Genomic DNA, 22,739 nt, shown 5'->3' with positions numbered 1-22,739 from the left:
GCTGTTCGGCGGGCGTAACAACGCTCTTATAATGCAAGCTGCGTGCGCGAAAACGCCGAACAGCAGTTTGACAATGCGGTTATTAATGGAAAACGCCGGTACACGTTCTCACTTTTCCGACACCCTTCCTCCCCAAGCCGCGGCCGCGGAGGGTAGGGTCGATACTTTCCAAGCTTTTTGCGCACCTCCGAAACTTTTGTTCATTTACAGTACAAGCAGACTGTCGGCCGGCTGCTGGTTCTCGTTATCCATTACACACCACCACAATTACGGAAAGTTTTGGGAAAGCGAGGAGGAGGTACGACGCGAGGGGGTGGCGGAAGGGAATTCCTTCGAGTTCGATGTTTCTTCCCCTTTTCCCCAGCTCTCTCGCTATTTTTAGATGGACAGACGCACCTTGGTGTTTAAACTCCGAGGAGGAAGAGACGAGGGAGACGCGAGGGTGTTCGGTTAATATTGAAAGATGATACCGACTGATTCTCCGCGGAAATATTCCCGGGAAACTCTTGATAAATTCTCTGCTCGCGGGTCACGGCGACAAAACCGAACTAAGGCCAACTAAAATATTGAAATTTCCTAATTACCTGCGGTGGCGCAGGGAAAAGAAAAGCGCCGCGAAGCGGGGAACCAGGGGGGGTGTGGAAGCGCGAGAGAAACTTGGTCGGCTGACTTTCACGGAACCGTGTCGGAACAAGGAGAACGAACGAACACGGTGGAGGCGATGAAGGGGGATAGGATTTAATCAACTTTCCTTTTTGTCTCATAAATCTTCCACGCGCGACCCGCCGTGAAACGTTTTTCGATCTTTCCCCTTTATCGCGAGGCATTCGCCTTCGTTTACGCGCATCCTTTAGGGGCTGTCGATTAAAATTTACGGGCGATACATTTTGCATGATCCTCGCGTTGTCGCCGGGCTCCGCGTAACCCGCCCGGCTTCTAAAGTCGGGTATAAATTAACGCGAGGTAATATTGCATGACGAAGGAGCGTTTGGTGTTTTTTTGGGCGGTGCAGAGCGAATGCAGGGACCGTTTAAGGGGGTGGGATGACAGTGAATTTATTTGTGTGTAAATTGGTAACGGGATGAACTGGAATCTTGTATTAGAGCGTCGAAGAGTTATTGTAAATGAATTATAGTTATTGTAAGTAATGCTTAGTTTACACCTGAAGAGTGATCGGCCGAGTGAGCCCACTGGGCCGAGCACTCACCCAGTCTGAACGCATATTCTAATACTCGGCCGAGTAAGATTCCTCCGGCGGGGAAGATTTTCACTGGGCCCAGTAGCAGACCGATGACACTCGGCCCAGTCACTAGTAGTGTTCCTGATTTCTCGATATTTTTTGTTTCTCGAGAAATCAGAAATGAGATCATATTTCTTGAGAATTCTCGAGAATTCTGGAGAAATTGAAAAAAATATTGCAAAAATTGTATTTTTGGAATAATTTTGATAATATTTATCAAAAATACAAGAAAACTTTAACTAAATCATTATCCCTGTCTAATTTATACAAAACTTGTGTAAATGAAAAAATAGATTTTAAATATAATTAGTAAATTTATTTATTTAATACAAAATTTGTACAAAGCGAAACATTACTTTTTGGTTTTAAAATTTATTTTTAAATAGCACAATGCGTCTAATGTAGCGTCAGCGAATCTATTTCTTTTTTGTGACAAAATCTGTTTCTGTTATATTTTGACGTTTTATATATATCTATCTTGGCTGTTAAATGAAAAAAATGCGTTTTTTCACCCTTTTGGAAGAAATTCTGAATCATGTACAAATTTTATACGGGATACAATAGTCTTATCTCCTGTTTTCTATATTTCTTCTTTAATAGCCGCAAGAAACTCTTGGGTACTTAATTCAGTATACAATTTTTCTAAATTTTTTAATAACAATTTAAGAGCACCTTCAGCAGTTAATAATATCGAATCTTCTGTACTGTGATTTTCTTTTGGAATTCATATAGGTTCTAATGTTATTAATAAGATTTATTATAAATTGTAGATGTGTTTATACGTTCGCGATTAACTAGTAATACATTCATTTACGAAAATAAATGAGATTTATAATATTTTTCCTAGACTTAAGTTTCTCGAGAAATTATGGTATTTCTCGAGAAATAAGAATTTAGCAATTATACAATTTCTCGAGGAATTCTCGAGAATGCATTCTCGAGAAGGAACACTAGTCACTAGTAAAATGTAAACTTGAATCACATTGTAATTATTATTATTATTATTATTTATTAATAAACGGGAATACCCATAGCATAAAAACTATACAAAATCAGTAGAAATGACAGAGTCTGATCAGTTAAGATTCTGGAGGTAACACGTAACTGAGTAAATACAATAAACTATAAACTATACGCAAATTCTCTGCTCAAAAGTGAGTAACATGCCTATTTAGCAACGACAAAAACGAACTTAGGGAGCCAGTAAACGGGTGAATGTCGCTAAAGTATTGGTAATTATATTGTTCTTTAACCACAATCGTTATCCCTTTGTTGTTTCAGCGTCGAAATCAAACCTGGTTGTCGACATCGAGCCGAAACGGCAGACCGCGGTGCGGCTCGGCGAGAGTCTGCAAATTTTGTGCCGAGTCGGTAGACCTCTTCAGGTTTGCCGTGTCGAGATACCCGGCGAGGACGGCGGGATGGTTTTGTCTAAGGGGCAACCATCCGAAGACGGTATCGAATATTACGGAGACGGCACCGAGGCGGGCCAATGCGGGGTTCAGATCGCCAAGATCAAGGAGAGCCATGACGGAATTTTCAAGTGCACTCTGACGCCCACGGATAGTCGAGCGGAGGCACAAGCCTCCGTAAAGATCATTGTCGCCAGTACGTATCCTTCAGATCAATCTAATCTACGATTTTATGACGCGTCACGCGCCCCTTAAACGACAATTCGGTGCAGATTTCAGAGTTCGGTCCGGAGACTACTCCACGCCGAGTTTAATGATAAGAGTTAATACTTCATCGTGATTGTATATCCTATCGATTGCCAAGTAATTTTCGGTTACATTCTAGTTAACGAGAAAGTTTCGGAGGCTTCATAAATTCGGCTGTCCGAGTGAAGTATTCCGTCGTAAAAGGGGAAATATTGCGAGAGGGCAAGGTTGAAGAATTCGAAGGCTAATTAATCTTCGTTAAGAGAATTGCTTACGGAAGGCGGAATAAGAGAGCGCGAAAGGATATTACTGTTTCGGATAAAGTTGATAAAGATAAATGACGAAAGCGGCGAACGATCGAGGGCCAGAGCTCCTTCGGCCGAATTTAAATAGAAGCTCAGGTACAGGTTTAATCGACAGGGGCGATTAATGGGCCGTAATTCAATGAAACAGCTTCACGCTGCCGGGAACGCGTGACGTTCGTTTCAGAGATCCTTTCGTCAAAGTTTTCGGCACACATTTCGGTCTTCGATATCCGCCGACTAATAATTCCCTTTCCAAGATTGCCAACGTTAATCCTTCATTGGATGGAAATCAATCGATGCGCTGAATTTAATTTACAGAACCACCGAACAATCCTGAACTCCAAACGAGCCCCGGATCATACGGAAGGAGTATTTACAGAAAAGGAGAGAAATTGGAAGTGAGCTGTCGCGCGCCAGCCGGCCGGCCAGCAGCTAACGTTTCATTATTCCTTGGTAATTAATCAGCTAAGAATAGCGGATACTAATGCGGATTGATGGCTTTGTAACGCGAATCGATTCGCTCTTTTCCATGATCAGACGACGAACCTATCGGCAACGAAGAAAGACCTACGATTTACGACTCGAACGTGAACGACAACTCGCTAGCTGTGCAAAATGCGTCGCGCAGCTTGGATTGGACCGACAATGGCAAGGTTCTGCGATGCGTCGCCACTCACATCGCTCTTGACAAGCCTAAGGAAACCAACATGCAGCTGCAAGTGTACTGTAAGCATCGAACTCTTAATCGGTAATCAAGTAGTCTAAGAAATTTCAAGGGCGAAATGCAGAACAGACCCTACAGCCTAAGAGTCACTGATTATATCCATAAAACGGGGTAAATTTCAACGCAGTAATTTAATACCGGTATCTGGAGGAGAGTTCTTTTAAATTTACCCTACGTAAAGGGTTGTTACTACGGGGTCACTACAATGACTATACTTGTGGAAGAGTGAAATGGATATAGGTATATTTAAAAAAAAAACAGTTCTGCTGGTAACACAACAGCGGCCAGACGACGAGTGTCGTACCGTCTCTCCCGTAATTCTGTTGCCAGGCGGTCGACGCGGCGTACGCTTCGCGACTTTGCCGCGTTACTGATGGAATTCGTAGAATCCCATCGCTGTCGTCTCTTAGAACTATTTAAAATATTTAAAAGTTTTCTTGTAGAAGAGCAATCTAAAAACTTCAATATTCATTCGAGGAAATTGCAATTAACGTAACCACGTTCAAAAGTCAATATTCGACGCCTCGAGTATTAAATTATTTTCAAGCTGCGTTTGAAGTTTCTCATCATTGCAAGTTACCCGCAATTTTCTTCTTAGAAGCCAGTTGAAATACTGAAAATTACGAAGCCTTTGAAATTAATTCCAAATTTACGCCACCCTGAGGCGCTCGAAACAGCGCTAAACTAGACGATTTTTTTTGCTGATACTATGAGGTTGAAAATTACTTCTTTTCTTCTTATGTGTAGAGCATGTATTAGTGCATATATTGTATAAATACTGTACAAAAATATTAAAAAATGGCCGAGTTATTTGTTGTCCCGCGAAGCTCGTCCGCCATTACACGCGTGAGTGATGTACCAAATTATAACGCCCAGATTCATCTGAAATAAAAACACGATGATTTCAGTGTTCCTTAATAAAATACCTACAATGTAGCATATGGATCTGAGAAAAATAAAAATTATTGCACGAATCACAGGAAGGTAAAGAAAATTAATCTCTTTTCACAAGACAAAACAAACTTAAAACATTTATTATACACGAATGGGTTATCGCATCAAAAAAATGATATACTACATTATAGACAATACTATTAAGAATACGTGTACCAAGTTTAAAATCAATCGGACAAATAGTTTTGGAGATATTTGGTACACCGCTCACGCGGAGGAGCTTCGCGGGATGGCAAAAATAACTCGGCCATTTTTTAATATTTTTGTATAGTATTTATACAATACATGCACTAATACATGCTCTACACATAAGAAATAAAGAAATAATTTTCAACCTCGTAGTAGCTGCAGAAAAAATTCGTCTAGTTTCCTCCAGCGTCTCAGGGTGGCGTAACCCCTTAAAGCGACTCCGGTGTGGAACGCGATCCATGAAAGTGAACAATTTTCTTTTCACAGATCCTCCGCAACCACAGCCAACCATCGAGCGCTTCGGTTATGTAATCGGGCGTCAGGGGATCGTGAACGTAACCGTTTACGCACACCCGAGACCACGTTTCTTGTGGCGAGTGAACGACGAGAAAATCAACGAGGGTCGCCCTGACGAAAGCAATCGACTGGAGACCTCCACTGCCGTCGATCTGGTAAATTCATTTAATTTTATCCACGATTTCTGCTACTTTAAATCGACGACGAGATTGTCACATACTTTCAAACATCCTTCGCTAGCGGTACTCTTGCTCAACGACAACGAGATAATATCGTTCAGCGATATCGCCATTCTGTGTAGAGCCGCCTGAATGCACGCAGTTTAAAGAGACAATGGAGGATAAGGCACCATGAATTTAAGAGGAAAATAGCCGAGAAAGTTGCACCCGCAATGTAGATGAAAGTTTCTTGGAAGTTTCCCGACGCGAGCGAAACGACCGCCGATAAATAAAATCTTCCCCTGCTTGGAAAGTCTAATAGGCCTTATCAATAAAACGTTCTATCGATTGTCTTCTCCACTCCTCGCCAATGGGATAGAATGAATGCCCTGACGTGAAAATCTCTGTTCATAAATATCGGGCTTGTTGAAGCGTTTGAATAATATTAAACGGGGATCTCCGAGCAGTAAAAACAGAATCGAAGGATACATGCGATACTACGACTTCGACATACTACTGTTATTTCACTCGTACCCCAATGGATACTCCAACAATAACCGCCGCGGAATTCGGCGAACATTCGAATAATAACGCCGGGTTTAACGAGTTTCCCCCCCGGCAAAAAGGCAATGGAAGCGCAAATTAAGGAAAAACGGGAGATAAAGGGAAGCAAAAGCGAAGGAAATGGAACAAAGGTTTCACATTCCAGAGCATCGATTTTCACGGCGCACTTAGCGTTTTTCACACATTTGCATGACTCGACAGTTTCTCGCTAATCAAAGCGCCTTAATGAAATTCCACGAGAGTTGGGCGGTACAAATCGGTCGGGGCACTCGATTGAAATAATTCGCCTATCTACACCGTGGAAGTTTACCCGTTTGGTATGCGAGAAGGAGCAACAAGGAACCTTGCACTTTGCAGCTGCTAATTATTATCAAATGGAGTGCAGGGGAAGGACCATTGAAAAGCAGCGATCCCGTGCAGTGAAGTTTCAAAAGAATTATCAACCAGAATCCTCTACAGTCCCGAAAATGGTCAATAAGTCGCAGAGTCTCTAACGGAATACGAATTGACAGTATTCCAATTTAATTAAAATCCCAGCATAGTTGTATAATACGTGAACGAGGGCGGAATGCTACCAGTATCAATTGGTAAAATTTATCAAAGCCAGGCTGGGACGTCGCGACGGAACTTGTAAAGCTCGATACCCGAGGGGCTGACATTAAAGCGTCATTTAAATTCAAAGGGACGCGCGACGCAGTCATCGACCAAATGGAGGCTGACGTCGCGTATTCCTGCTCACCGTTCGATAAATCGCGGGCGCGCAGAAAACATCTGCACGATGGCCAGGACTACTGACAAGAGTCCCTGCAGAAGAAACCAATAAAGGCCCCCCCCATTCGAAACCGCTTGCAGGCGGTAGCCGTGAATGGCTTTCGAACAGACGGGCGGTTGCGGACTGAAAACTGCACGCCGCCGAGTGCCATCCACGAATCATGAATCAGTTTCCAATGAAAACGCAATTACGGCCGTCGAAAGAGTTGCGTCTCCTTTGTGCGCGCCCGCCCGTGCACACAGCCCGCGAGCGCAGTGGTCAATGAACGCGGCGCGATTTTTCTTCGCAACAGTCTCATCGCACCCGCTGAAATAGCGCCGTTGATCCTTTCCAGGGGACTTGTTAAAGCCAGCACAAACAGCCGCGATGTTGGCAGCTAATAGAAATATTTGTTCGGGGGGAATGTGATTTCTTAAGTGGCGATATTGAAATTCGCGAAGTTCTCGAGCTCGGCTGCGTTGACAGGCTCCCAGCGTAATATAACAGTTTACTGGTTAGCGAAGTTTGATAGGAGAGTCAGTTGAGATTGTCTGGAGCGTTATAGGGCTAATGAGGTCCTTTTTATTCGCAGAGGGTGGAAGCGTTTAAGTGACACGGTGGGGGTTGATTGTTGCAGGGGAGAGGAGCGTGGAGCGTGATCCTGACGATCGACAGCGTTCAGAAGTCCGACACGGAGAAGGAGTACGTCCTGGAAGCCCGCAACGATGAAGGAGCTTACGAATATCGTATCGTTTTGTCGACTTCCACAGAACCCGCAGGTAAAACAATCGGCACAATCACGATTATAGTATCGCGAATCACTTGCAACGCACTACGCATCACAGTAGCGTGCAAAATAGGGCAAAGATTCTCGTTACACTGATGTTCGAAGAATGGAATAGAAGCATCCGTTCTTCATAATAAGACAGATGTAATTTGAAATTAGTCAGTGGTACTTTCGCGATAGATTTTAAAAATTATTCTACTTAATTTAATCTAACACGAAGCGAGCAGAAATACCCATGTTGCCAGTTAAGGGTTGAAAGAAGAGAGTAATTTGCAACAGGATATTATTATTAATGATAGATATCAGGCTAATAGGGAATATTTAACGTCACGAAAGAAAGGGGTTGCGGATGATAGCGATTTCATTCACTAGTAGCTGTCGATCACGCTGTTAGTTCTCTCGCACCTCGTGTTCGCCACTTCTATTTCACTCGCGATCAGTCGAGCATACTCTATCGATTCTCTACGTCACTTTCATTGTCACCATCACGTATTGTTCGTCATCGTTAACTTCTCGATGTCGCTGAAAATATGAATTAGAGAATTACGTCTACATGTGCTATGTGTTTCTAACGATATCGATCCTTCACCGCATGCACTCACGCAGGGGCGTTAAGTCACTTCTATGGTAAGCTCTCCGAACACATGCACGCACTAGGTAATGTCATTCTTTCAAATTATTATACGTAAGTAGTTGATGTCGCTGTCTATGCGCGGAGTTCCATGGATAAAAAGGAATCAGTCCAGAGCAGAAATATTTTTTACTTTATTTTTGTTTATATATTATTTACACATAATAATATATTTTCACTTCTTCTTTCATCTTCCAGAGTTCGCTGAAAATATAATCCCTTGCACAGTCGGCTTCATTAATTCTCAGCGAAATCAATATTTTCAGAGCTAACAATGTCAAATTCGCACAAAGTCGGAGTTAACAAAGTGGATTTGCTTGATATCTTCAATGCGAGGCGCGTAAACATTATTCCAATATTTTGTATTTCATTCTGCTCTTTGGCTACCATCGCTTTGTTCGTTTCATAGAAATCACGTGAATGGAACTCCGCGTTGACGGGACACGTGTATGTCTTGTATGTAATGTTACATTGTTCTATTCGTACCACTGAAAACATGAATGGCAGATCTGTATTTTTCTTTTCTCACCATGGAACGCGTTAATAAATCTCTGTGCGATTGCCTCCTATCTGAATCAAAGCTTCCTCGATCTCGAACACGGGTTCGCGCCACTTTCTTTGCACAGTTCTGCATCAGAATTAGTTCCGTAACATTGCAATCGCAAGAAGCTTCGAATGCTTGTTGAGTCTTATTAAATATATACTTTTCTTATACAGAAGTATCTTTGCGCTTGCTTCGTATACTAAGACTCTGTTAAACGTTTCTCTCCGTGTCGATGTACAAAACGCCGTTCCACTTTGAATGATTAACTTTTCTTAAGGAACTGCAACAGATATCGTAATTATCGTTTGAAAATACTTTGAAGCTTCGTTCAGCTGCATTTCTCGTTTGCAGGAGTCCCGATTAATTCACATGTTGTGCGTTGGCGCATGACACAGTTGTTTAAAAGTATTTCCAAATCTTTTACTACACTTGCAACGAATCTTGTTTTTTTTTTATTATTATTACACATTTTCTGTTTCATTGAAATTCCAGTTCGATTCGAAACTTTTGAAATCCTCTGCTGTTAAACATTCTCTCGGATCGTATAAACTTGTCTTGCCCAGGTGAAACAATGCAGATAGTCTTATTACGTTTCTCTACCAAATTTCAGGCGTTGATTTAGACGTTGGCTCTATCATTGGCATCGTCGTCGGGGCTCTGGTGCTAATTCTCTTGGTTTTCCTATTAATCTTCGCCCGCGCGACCGGACGCTGGTGCTTTGCAGGTGAGTAGCTGTTCCTTCCAGCATTTTCATAAATTATTAATCCCGTGCCACACGCTCCCACTTCCCCACTGGCGATTCTTTCGTGTACCGTTGGTATTTAATTGCACACGAGCGGCAACCACCGCGGCGGTCAATGAATTAAAAGTTAAGCCGAGCAGACATGAATAAACAATGAATAAAATTCTCCTTTCGAGCGATCATTTTAAAATTCACGCGAATGTGAAATTACCGTTTGCCTATGAAATAAATGAAAGCAAAAGCGAGCATACTGTTATCAACGCGTGTTCACACTTCTGCCCGCCGCGCTATGTTAGCTTCTTTCACTTGAAAGACTGTAGCAAAGTAGTATAAGCCAATGTTTGACGCGAAGGTACTCATAGAACCTTGCGCGAAGAAGAGAGGAACGGAAAGGAGGAAAAGTAGCGATAGAATATTTTACGAAGAAGAGATCACGCCCGATTTAACATAGTACATTCTGTATGTGTGCGATGGTTGATGTCTAGAGAGTGGACAGTGATTTCCGCCAACTGTACACCATTCTAATAAATGCCTACTTATTGTTATATTTACATTTATATATATATATATATTTGTATGTATACAAATGTCTTGTGTGTTGTGCCGCTACCGATAGGACAGCATGCAAGTCGGGCCAAGTAAAGAATAAGGAGAAACATCAACAATTACCTTGCGATTCCGTACTCTAGGCATGACACTGTCCAGGGGTAAGTCACCTCAGGCAGCAAAACAACAGCCCCCAAATTCTGCAACGTACTGCTCGTTCCCTCGTTCAGCATCAGCCCCTCGTCTTGCTCGCCACTTTTTCCCCTGCGACCATTTTTTATCAGCCCCTCGGCCAACATCTCGCGTTTGCCGTGTTCCCCAGCCTTTGGTTCATCGACGAGAAAACACTCGATCACTTCCACCAAATTCCAACACAGCTCCTGAGTTGGTAGAGAAGAAGTTTAGCAAAACAATTCTTGGGGAGATTTCTAATAAAATACTTTGCACAGGGTGTTCCATTTTAATCGATCAACCCAAATCTCGCGAGAATTGCTGGCGATATCGGGATATCTTAAAAGAAATTAAAAAGTTTCGAACATTCTAATGTCGCGATCATGTCTCTGCTTACCTGTAGTAGACCAGATTATTCAGGGATACTCTGTGCATCCCTTACGAACAGTGTCGCTTAATCATTCCCGCGTAGAAGCGAAAGCCTCGTCGAACCTTCGTTTATTAAGCATACCTGGACATGCAACAGCCGCAACATCGTCCTGACAGTGGAAAAAATCGACACAGCACACGGAAACGAATATGTAATCCGGTGGAAAAATAGTAGCTCCGAACGACAAATATTAATTTTTTTTTATTTTTATAAAAACTCCGACAATAAAACTTCTCTTTCTAAATGTTAACGTTAGTTGTTTAAAAGCGGGAGAATGTGGGAATCGTTTTAAATATCGAAAATCCTTTAGAATGGGAGAGATAAATCCCGGTTGCCGATCGATTTCTATGATTGTCGCTGCGTTCCAATCATTTTTTTTTTTTTAATTCCATTCGAGCCGATTCGCTGTCAGGATAGATGGAAAAGCGTTCAAGTCCGGCGGTGCCGCGCGGAAGAGAATAAACACAGTGGGAGTTCGATTATTCCGTGCCGGAAATACAGCGTATGATCGAGACCCGCGGCGACGAGCGAACAAATCAAAATTTCATTGTCTGGAATGATCCGCTTATAGGTTTACGATACCGCCGATAAATTTTTCCAGACACGCGATTTGTAAGAATCAAAAGCGCACCCCTGAATTCTTCATAAACGCTCCGAGAATAAAGCGACCTGTTTCTATTCGTACGAGAGAATTCAACGCGAGGAATCCTTGGGGCGCAAAATATTATCCCTGACAGCGGTAAAGTTCGGAGTAGCCCGAGTCTGAATGCACCCTTCGGGAAATTCGCTTGATTTCACCGGGAGACGTACACATATCGGTCATCGATCTGTGCGTGCACGTCGTGCTTACGAGTTCCGCCGCATGCAGCAACTGGAATACCTAATTTATATCGCAATCACCATTACTCGATGCAGTGTTTTTCAAACTTCACTCCTCGCGGCCTGCCAACGGGGCGGGGCAGCAACGAATTCGCCGGAGGGAAAGTTCGGCCGGAGTAGTTTGGAAAATCGAACCAGCGAGATCGTGAAAGGGAGCACATCGGTGCCCGGTTGATTGCAAACAAACCAAAACGCGCGCGCGCGCGCATGTAAACAAGACTATAACTTCGCCGGGGATATTAATTTAACGCATTTAGTAAATGGCCCGGCCCAGTGCTCGAATTCAAGTGCAGAAAGGGCCGGTGGTGATCCGATTCGCGATCGGAGGATAGGTCGCGAAGGGGGAGGTTTGAAAAACACTGTCTCCGGGCGAATTTGTTGCGACACTTTGTTCGAGAAACTCCCCGGCGGGATTCGTGTAAGTTCCAGCCCCATTTGAGGGGAAATAGCGTTTCCGTTTGCGGCAAGCAACGATAAACAATCGGCGAAGGCAAGTGTGGTGATGTTTGTTCCGAAGTCAAACAACCAGCCCCTATCGATGTTAATTTTCTTTGTTTCGACTCGCTTCCCCGGTCCGTTCATCGCGGCTATTTCCTCCCAACTCCAGTAGAACGCAGGACAAACGTGACGTTGCCCTTTACCTAGTTTCTGTTTTTCGAACGTTCAAGCATGCTCGCGTCACTACGCCCTCGAGCCTCCCTACACCCCTTGCAACCTAACGAGTTTGCTTCGTCCTTAGAACATGAATATCGATGTGTACACGTAGAGGTACTGTTACGTTTGTCGACGATTAGCTTGACATCTACGTGTTAGAAAGTTTGCGACGTTTATTTGCGTTCTACCTCGCTTGGACTTGATTACACTAGTGCGATGACCCTGCCTGTGAATGTTTCGATTGTTAACGATTAATCGCTTCTGACCGTCGGTTAATTAGCCGTGCTCGAACGCAAACGCCCGAGTGACGCAACCGGATTTTCAAGGAAATTTATTGCAATTTCTGGTCAATTATGTTTCTGGATAATCTGCCGGAGATGAACGCGCTAGATTAACGCTGCGAAGTTGGTCATTTAATTATGAAATTTCTTGGCAGTACGGAGGGTGCGGCGCGTAATTGGGACCACTTTGATAATTTTGTAAACATTGGTGCTAATGAATATTGGTTCAGACGGCAGAACACTGCATGCAAACTCTTCTCGTTACTTATAGCTCTCGAGGCTTTTAAAACGTAATTAGTTGCAAGATAAACGTAAAATAAATGAAGATGACGAAGGCTTGCAAAAGATACCCCCTTTAAACTATACCTACAACATTCGTCTGAACCAATTTCTATTAAGGGTCATGCCTAGTTGGCAGGCGAAAAATGACTTGATTTTTGGGATTTTTTGTGTGGAAAATCTAATGTATATCTTTTACAACTATTTGCTTATTTTAAAAGTACATATATTCAGCAACTCACAGTAATTTTGTTATAGGAAAATATTAAAAAATGAACGAATAACAGCCACTCTTCCGGAAGCTATTTTTTTTTTTAAGCAGTGAGCACGATTTCTCCGAGCCGGATCATCTGAAATCGAAAAGTGAAGAAGATTCTGTTAGTATATGAGTTTATATGGTTCGTGAACGAAGGATTTTTGTTTTTGATGAAGAGTCTATTTTTAATTCACGAAGAACGAACAATTCGGACATTGAAAAATCATGATTTTACGTTAAACGGCTGTCATTTTGTCTGAAATAATTTTTTTTTCAAAAATCCTTCGTTCACGAACCAGATAAATTCATACACTAACAGAATCTTCTTCACTTTTCGGTTTCAGATGATCGGGCTCGGAGAAATCGTGCTCACCGCGCAGCGCCATTATTGTGTCTGTTATTCCTTTATTATTTAATATTTTCCTATAACAAAATTACTGAGGGTTGCTGAATATATGTACTTCTAAAACAAGGAAATAATTCTAAGAAACATGCATCACATTTTTCATAAAAAATTCACGAAAGTGACGTTCTTTTTCGTCTGCCAACTAGGCACACGACCCCTTAATATCAACATTCACGAAGTTATCGAGATGATTCCAGGAACGTCTTGCATTTTCCCTAGCCAGCATATAGTAGCCTTACATCTTACAAAACATTCTACTTTGCCACTCCGCTAATCAAAGACGGGCTGAAAGAAAACCTCCCTTTGCCACTGACTTTCCAAGAACATAGAAAAAAAGGCCAGTAAACTCGACGCGAAACTCGCGCGTTTGCCAAACACCCGAACGACAACGAGCCCCGTGCCTCACACGCTCCAACGAGAACACAAACGAACAAAGACGAGAGTAGAATAGAAAGAGCCGCGAGACAAGCCCGACACCAAAGACACTAACCCACAGAGATCGCTTAACGCCTTAACGAGTCAATTGCAACTGGAATTAAAAAAAAACAACAACAACAGTAAAAAAAAAACAGAAAAAAATCCACACACGCACTTTTGCCTTGACCGATCGTGGCGTTGCTTGTTGCAGCGAGGCGTCGGGGCGACGAGGAAGCTGCGAGCGGCGTCGGCGCCGGAAGCGAGGCGCACATCACACCCGGGGACGAGGACGAAGAGGATCACGAGGACCCGCGCATCATCGACGAGAAAATACCGCAGGGTGGCCAGGAGAATCCGATACACGCGAGCACGGAATACGTGAACGGCCGCACGGACCTGAAGGAGCCGAAGAAGGACGAGAAGACGGACACGCCTGTTTAAAAGCGGGCCCGCCGTTCGACGGTCGTTCCACCTTCAGACGCGGAAATAAGCTGTCATTTCGCTCGTTCAACATCGACCACCCTTTGCACTGTTCTATCCCGGTGGGACGTTCATATTTATTCTCGGTACACGATGCGTTTGCTCCAAGGTCGTTGGTCGAATCGAGGGACTCCACTTAAGGGCGGATCCGAATGAAACGGGGATCATCCTCGCGGGGGGATTCCTTTTTATTTACATAGTCGGGGGTTTCACGGTGAGATTAGAGGCAGTCGTCACGATACTCATTGCTCAGCATCGCTGGAAACGATTATTTGAATCGGCATTGCTGATCCGACCTTGCGCCTCGAGTTTGGAGGTATTTCCACTTTATTTTATTAGATATTCCATGGCTAGCGCGGCATTCCAATGGATTGTCGGGGTAAATTGGCAGCACTTGTTGCGAGCGAAACGAGTCGATTGGTGTTTAATCATTTTTGAACGGACAACCGGTGTTTGCGGCCGATAAATGACTCGGTTAACAATTGGCGGCATTTCTCTCCATCCGCGGTGAATTATTCGTTCCATCGATCAGTTTACGTTCAGCCAGGCTGTTTCGATCCGACGTGCCTTGGGAAGACAGGCATCGGTACATATCAATCTACCTTAGCTACCTTTGAACCTGCTTATTATTTAAATAACAGCGCCGCACAGCCCGTCATACTGTCTCTGATGATTTATCGGCGGATCGAGACCTCTCTTCCTCGATCGGCGGTAGAGTGCAAAGGGTTTAAAGTCGATGCCGGCGAGGGACGCGTGCACCCGTTGGGCCGACACGCGCGCCCGCCTTCGCCCGGGATCTTAATTTAAGGGGAACGAGTTTTCACGATTAATTGCGTATTTATTCTAAACTATCTACGGTTCAGTATTTCCAATAGATCTTGATTCGCGGCCGAGAATACGAAGGAAGCTTCGCGAACGTATAAAATAGAGAGGGAAGGGGAAGAAAATGAGATCTGATCGCCTTTCGTTCGCCTCCTTATTTTTCTACGATTTCGTCTGTTCGATGGCAGCTGTTCGTAGCCTGAAACCTACGACCGTACGCAGACGCGTGAACACGATCCTCCGTTCATCGCCGATCACAAGGATGACGATCGATCATCCCTCCGATGCCTCGATACTGCGCGCGCGCGCGATAGATCGCCCAACCCCCAGCCCCAAACACCCCCTCCGTTTTTCACGGTGTAAGTTTTGTAAATAGGATCTCGGGTGCGACGTGAACGTCGCACGGGTAGGCGATTTCACCGCCATCCTTTCTTTCTCGCGAAGAGCATACCGGGGAAATTCGCTTGGGTCAAGATATTTACACGCTACTATACGCAACTGTACGTTGTTCGATCGTTAATTTTTCGAGGACCATCCGCCGTAGGGAGCATCCGAAGGGTAATCGAGACATTGAACGCATTCCTCGAGACTCGTCAGGCATTTTATAAGCACTTTAAGGAACCAAAAAAAAATAAAAAAAAAAAAAACCAACAAAGAAACAAGAAAGAAAAGACAATGATTTCACACCGTCGGCTGTTAACGAAGTTCTATGGACCTCGAAGAGTTAAGGGATCATTTAAGATCGCTAAGGTGTATCGTTAAGTAACACGTGTTTACGAGCTGTCCTTAAAATGTGTACCGTTCTACTCTAGGGGAAGATAGTCGGTTCCGGAGCCGAGACTCTCGCGCCGAGCCTCGCGCGACCGGGGCCCCCTGCCTCCGTAAGGGGACGCCGGTCGGGTGACATCGAATTTTCCAGAGCATCGACTGAGAGAGAGACTGTCGTCGTCGCGGTTGTCGCCCCGCCTCGGGCGCGAACGCGTCACTATCTGGAGCGCGACGTCTAGTTATTATTAACGATGTAATTAAGTGTAACGAGAGGACGCGACCGTCCTCCGATAGAGGGAAATCTCACGCTAGCGCGAACAAATCAAATTTTTTAGTCGAGGTTTTTTCTAAACGACGCACGAACGTCTAGGGGAGAAGCATAGAAGAGAGAACACCCATTAACTGAATTGCGCGTGCACGATAAGTGGGATTCCCGCGAGCCCCAATGTTTTTTAAGAATTCGCAGGCTTGCGTAAACACTCCCGTGTGACGTTACAGTACCATAGCTCTTAAATTATCGCCAGAAACGCTGTCTAGGATATGGAAATTCCTGTTGGGAAGGTACAGAGGCGAGCGAGTTGTTGCGACGACCTCGGGCGACCTGTCCTTCTCGACCCGTGATCGACAGGCGAGAATTATTGTCGCGGAAAAACGCTTCACGTGCACGCGCAAGGAGATCTATTAAATATCACGCCGTTGCCACGTTCGAAGACAAACGAACACATTCCACGATTGTAGCTTTCGTTCGTAGCCAGGCTTTTTTAGCCGAGCCCCACGTGCTGACTGACACGTGATCGTATCGCCGTTTTGTAATTTAGAACGTTTCCTGGGACAGTATTATTTATATCGAAGGGGATCCACTGCCTCGGGAACGACGAGGCCCCCAACCTTTTTCTACTTCCGTTTTTTTTTTTTGGAGGGGGGTTGATCGTGCAAACCCCGTCGCGCCACACTTTTCCCCTGCGTACGCGGTATCGATGATTTACACTCTCGATCGACGATTCGACAATTCCAAGGGAACGCATTATTTTCCGTGAATACTCCTGTAATACTCTGCGGTCGGATGTGTCGCGGTTAAAATCGTCCGAGGGTGACTATTCGAAGCTGACACTGATTAATCCGTAATTATTAACCCTTTGGAAAGCAAATCATCGCTCTCTCTCTCGAATTACTCTACCGAGGATCTTAACGAATTTTTAAATGTCAAGTCGCCTTTTTGAAGCATTTTTTATTAATGATAATAAAATACTCGATTTCAATGGAAGTTTTGTAACAACACATTTCGTTCGCAATGAAGGGGAGAACGCTGCGTGTGAATAGCACAAGTACGCCTGAGGTGTTCATAGAATCGTGTAAAAATTTACGCGACTGTGTCACTTCAATGGTAAAGCTAATAGAACTCCAGGAATTAGTGCGATCGTTAAAGAGAAGGGTCAATTAAAAACGCACCGCGTCTATCAGTCGCGCGTTTCCGATTATCAATTTTACAAATCACGATCATTGGCAGATCTTCTATTCGATCCATCCACCGCGCATACTTTTTATACATTCGATAAAGACTGCAAGCATTCCGATCGAGACTTTTCATCAGAAGCCCACTTTTAGACAGAATTTTATATTACCCTGCAACGTCACTGTAAACTCATCGAGAAGCAACGACCAATGGCACCTCGTTTCTCAGACTTTCATACGATCGACAGAAAAGAATAGATACGATCCAGGGTGAGGAACCTTCAGAGACTCCGGCAGGCCATTTGCTGACGAGAAAGTGCCGTTTATCAATGTTCTAATCGCAGTTCGCCGCGTGGCTAAGTCTCGCGGTTTCCTTTACGTTCGCGACAGAAATACTATGCCCAAGTACTCCCGCTCTAACGACTTTTTCAACGAGATTACAAGGGACGCGCACCGTTTTCCATCATGGTGCCCTTCGGCCCGGCGGCTGGTTCTTACACGTCGTCGGCCTTTCGATCGATACCGTTTTTTCCCTTTCGTTAGAGATGCAAGGAACACATGTAACGGGCCGGATAATTCAATCGTTTCGTACTTTGTACCTTCGGAGCAATAGCTTAAGGGAGGTCAGGGAAAGATCGTATCTGGGGTCGTTGCAGCGAGGCGCGGCGTTTTAGGTCGGGATGAATATTCATTACACGAGAGTGCTTAACTGGCAAGGAAAATGCCGTCGTAAAGATTATTTGCAACCTTTGCAACAGACACGTCCATGTGTAATAGAAAATGGGGAACAATGAGTGGTGCAGCAAAGAGGGAGGATGGCTTCTCGCGCGGAAATGCAGAGTGATTCGTGATTGTATCTACGGGGTTTACTTGAAGGGGCAGGTGAATGTAGAGCAGAAAATCAGGGAGAGATGGTAAACTTATTCATACACTGTAACACCTGTCTTCTGCGCAAGAAATGGTCCTCCCTTCGATGTCCCACCATGCGTTAGATCTTCACCCCGCGGAGTTCATTAATTGTATAAAGCAGAGGGATGTAGCGAAGTCTAGACGAACCGCGATTGAAATACTTTCGAGAAGTGAGTTTTAGTAATTTCATTATCATTCCCGTCGACAATAAGTGTTGTTTGTACTTTTGTACGGGTGGATCTTTGCTTGGCTCAGTCGTTGCGAAAATACGAGAAACGAAAGACAGAGGGACGACAGTGCACGTACACAGACACACATATACTTATATACATACACTGGTGGCAGAGAAGAAGTTGATGAACGTAGGTCTCCGCGGCGTCGTAGAGAAGAACTACTCGAAACTAAGGCGTAAGAACAATATAAGGTGGGGGAATAAAAAGAGAGATGAATGAGACGACGAGGAGAAGAATGAGAATCGATCCCTGTATCTGTCATTCGCTGACGAAACATTTCCGAATTCTGCACATACACTCCTTCACTTTTTTCCATATGCGATCGTGTTTTCACTAACAGAGAGCGATCGTCTTGTCCCGCGAGTTCCGCCGAGGTCTCTGTGCACTACACCAGCCTGGCGCGCAACTGCGCCAGAAGAAAGAGAAGAAAGTAACAAGAGAGGAAGTTAGAAGGGAGCATTGAAGTTTCTCCCAGGGAACTCGTTGGATGAAGACGACAGAAATTACTGCGTGTTGTATATATTAAATATATATATAAATGAAAATATATATATATATAAATATATTATAAATATTACGGTACGAGATTGAATAATATAGTAATGAATATATTATATATATATTATATTCTGTGTCGAGGGCACTTGGCTTGCAACTCGTAAATATTAAACTGAATACTTATTTATCCACTTGCACTCCAATTGCCGAGCGACCGGTCGTTATCCGTGGATTCTTTTCGAGAGGAAGACTATTAACGGGGCAGAGTATAAGGTTACACTTAAGAGTGATTTAAGGAAATCCGCGAAGAGAACGCTGGCGGACAGCTACGCGGCCGTGCTTCGTCGCACGGGCGAGAGGGGCCGAAGTATAGGGACGAGACTAGCAGCGCGGATATAATTAAGCAGATATTACGAATCGATTACGTGGATGTATGTTGCCAATTAAGTACTTTGTATCGTGTTCGCGAGACGTCGAAGCGTTGTCCGTGCCGTTAAAGAGGCTGAGTGAGCCGTATCCGAATGCCCATCGTGCTGTTAGCAACGGCAGCCTACGTTCGAGGAGAGATGACATATATTTACTGCCTACTTAATACTGTACATTTATTAAGTCGCGATGTGCGAACCGTTCATTTTGGATGGGACTCTGATTTCTTTATGAGACGAGTTTCTATTTTTTAACTTTTCATGCCTCATTTGATACCCATCGTTTTGTCGAAAGTCAGAGTTAGTTCAAGCGAAAGCTGAACTGCAATGTTTCATAATAGGGCTGCAACGAATAGTCAAATATTTTAAGTATTCGAATATCCGAATACCAGAGAAATTGAATTTGAGATTCGAATAATTTAAGTATTCGAATATCCGAATATTCGAATACCAGAGAATTCGAATATCCGAATATTCGAATACCAGAGAATTCGAATATCCGAATATTCGAATACCAGAGAATTCGAATTTGTGATTCGAATACCAGAGAATTCGAATTTGAGATTCGAATATTCGATTATTCGAATACCAGAGAATTCAAATATTCGATTATTCGAATACCAGAGAATTCGAATATTCGATTATTCGAATACCAGAGAATTCGAATTTGAGATTCGAATAATTGACGTATTCGAGTATCCGAATATTCGAAAAAATGATTCGTATTCCAAATTACCCGAATTATTCGAGTTACAGCTTTACTTCACACGTCGCAATCTTAATTAACTGAATCTCAAAAAGCAAATACCTGCCATTTTATACTACCTATTAAATATCTCTCTCGATTTTAAATTTCCAAAGATATTTTCTCGCCCTTGGCAGAGCAGAGTTGCTCCCCCATGCATCCTCAGCGAATCCCACGATAAACATTGTGATAAATACTGTTTGTACTACCGATTAACGCACCAGCGTGCCAGGGCATGTAATTGAGTCTAACAAACAGGAAGGAAAAACGCGAGGGGATGATTCTACCCTGTACCGAACACCTGGGGAGCCACCGCGGCCGCTCGAACTTTTTACACGCATAATGTAGGCCATTGGTGATTTTTACCGATTTTTACCGGTGCCCGCGAAAACCATTCCGTGCTCGGCGAGGAGAGCGAGGAGGGCAGCGAATTCTGGGACAGTTTTTTGGAGCCGTGCTTTACGACCGTCGCGATTAAGGTGGCCGTTCCATTCGATCGCGAGAACGATAAACATGATTTTTAGTGCCTTTTCGGATAGCGAACATTCACGGAAGCATTGGAAACAGATACGAAAGGACGACGAGCGTGTTAAAGTTGATTTACGAGTATATATTATAACGCGCGAACTGAGGACGACGCGCGCCTTAGGGTAACGGCGTTTCCAATGTAGTAAAAGGTATTCTTCGTGGGCGACAGCCGTTACAAGGCTGGCAATCATTTCATTCGCAATTATCGTGGCTCGGCTTTGCGGGAGCGGTAAAGTATTTTAAATCCTTCGCGGTCGACAGTGTAGCTTCCTGACCTCTATCTTTAAGTACCGAGGAAAATCATTCTGGCTGAACATGGAGCGTAGAGCTACACGGACGCATCGTCCAAATTGAAATAAAAAATTGCCACGTTCGGTCATCTTAAGCGCAACGGGCGCGCGCGGTTTGAACGGGACTGCGGAAGTCGCGTCAGCGTGAACTGATCCACGGACGGATGATAACACGAGGAAACCTGTGTCGAAGATCACTGCCAAAACGCCCCTCCCCGGATTTCCTTTCGTAAGTTCGCTGGAGTCCTCGTGCAACTTCGCCGCCGTGACACAAAACGAATCTCTGTCGAGGAATTCGTTGCCGTAAATGGAAACTCACACTAGACGCACGATAATCAAGAGAGGGGGAATAAAATCTCACGTTCCTCCCTGTACAATGTTCGATCAGCCTGCGTAACGACTACGACGACGAAGCGCGTCGGAACGATAATCGATTAAAACGCAGAGTTTAAGGATAATTACGTGGCGGGATACGTTTAATGTACAAAAATTCCTTGCGGTACATCTTTAATACGTTGTTAAGGCCACTTATTTCGTAATTGATTTCTATCATTGATTAATTGTAACGGTAATTATTTAAACCGCGATGATCATGCTATTATCATTGCCGCATATGTTTGTACGCGTGCCCACATCGAAGCATGTACATGTATAGCCGTACACAGACACACATTCAAATGTATACAGGCACACTGCAAGAGGCGAGGGGAGAAATTGATTGGGTTTCTTTGCGCACGCGAGCGCGATTCTGTTTCGATTCGCGTGATAAGAGGGACAAGCTCGAAGTTGAAAATTTGTAAAACTTACGATATTAACTGAGATGGTTATACTGTAATATTATAAGAAGCATGATCGTTGGCCATACAATGGAGTATATATATTATATATATATTATATATTTATGTTAACGTAAGTCTAGGTATTAAAATACGACTATAAAGAGATGACGATAACGATCTACGAATACCTGATAAATGGTGTTCTCTGAAACATTTTTAGAATGTCGATGGTAATTTAAATAGACGGGAGCGCAGAGGCGGTGATAGAGCGGCGCGAGTTGTCCAGGATGCTTGAGTTCGTGAACGGTTTTCTGTTCAGGGTGGGGGAGGATGCGTTTCGGTAACGACGCTTTTTCCAATGCTTCTTTTTGTAACGAGGGCCCAATGTAAAGCACAGCATCGCCGAGAGAGAAAGACGTGGAGGAGAGCACTTTAAGAATACTTCAGAGATCGCTACTTTGAAATGAAACTTAAAGAGACGAGAAACAAGAAAAAAAAAGATTAAAATTACGATTTTAAGGATTAAGGGACAGGAGGATGAAGGGGTGACGTTTGAATGTTATACGGATTATGAGAAACATACACACGTACTGTATGTATCACAGACACAAACACACGCGTACACACAGGTACATACAGGCCCATGTATACAGACACTGCGAGCACATGGAGAGAAGAGAAAGACGAATACGAAGAGAAGAACATGAACATTTTGTATCTGTACTTGTAGATACAACGCAATAGGCAAGAGTAAATCTAATTAAGAATTTAAATGAAATTAATATATAGAGAAAGCTGTATGTAATTAACTGTAAGTTCATTCATCGCTATGATATTATAACTTAGGTATTATATGATTTTTGAAATAAAAACATTTGTTTTAAATACACACGAACGTACACGAGAATGTGCCATCCCGTCACCCTCGCGATTCTGCAATTGCAATG

At 43.6% G+C, this 22,739-nt stretch overlaps 2 protein-coding genes across 7 annotated transcripts in view; one reads left to right on the top strand and one right to left on the bottom strand.

The window, feature by feature from the left end:
- Positions 1–22,739, top strand: part of Fas3 (fasciclin 3) — a 352,366-nt gene that overhangs the window by 323,626 nt on the left and 6,001 nt on the right. For 4 of the 5 annotated variants that reach the window (XM_076831167.1, XM_076831165.1, XM_076831169.1 and 1 more), the window contains exons 2-7: positions 2,522–2,848; positions 3,522–3,656; positions 3,741–3,929; positions 5,338–5,522; positions 7,478–7,619; positions 9,413–9,526. In XM_076831167.1, the coding sequence (XP_076687282.1) occupies positions 2,522–2,848; positions 3,522–3,656; positions 3,741–3,929; positions 5,338–5,522; positions 7,478–7,619; positions 9,413–9,526 (1,092 nt within the window). Of the gene's footprint in view, positions 1–2,521; positions 2,849–3,521; positions 3,657–3,740; positions 3,930–5,337; positions 5,523–7,477; positions 7,620–9,412; positions 9,527–14,074; positions 22,682–22,739 lie in introns of those variants that run through there. The other variant, XM_076831170.1, reaches the window with a different exon arrangement.
- Positions 1–22,739, bottom strand: part of LOC143378974 (uncharacterized) — a 98,803-nt gene that overhangs the window by 75,198 nt on the left and 866 nt on the right. Inside the window, exon 2 of one of the 2 annotated variants that reach the window (XM_076831193.1) lies at positions 10,214–10,470. The exons of the other annotated variant lie outside the window; for it this stretch is intronic. Coding sequence (XP_076687308.1) covers positions 10,214–10,470 — 257 coding nt within the window. The remainder of the gene's footprint in view (positions 1–10,213; positions 10,471–22,739) is intronic. 2 annotated transcript variants of the gene reach the window in all.

The sequence above is a fragment of the Andrena cerasifolii genome, chromosome 2, assembly GCF_050908995.1.
Source record: "Andrena cerasifolii isolate SP2316 chromosome 2, iyAndCera1_principal, whole genome shotgun sequence".
Classification (NCBI taxonomy): domain Eukaryota; kingdom Metazoa; phylum Arthropoda; class Insecta; order Hymenoptera; family Andrenidae; genus Andrena; species Andrena cerasifolii.
Note: the sequence above shows the minus strand (reverse complement) of the source record. Positions and strands in the feature narration are given on the sequence as shown.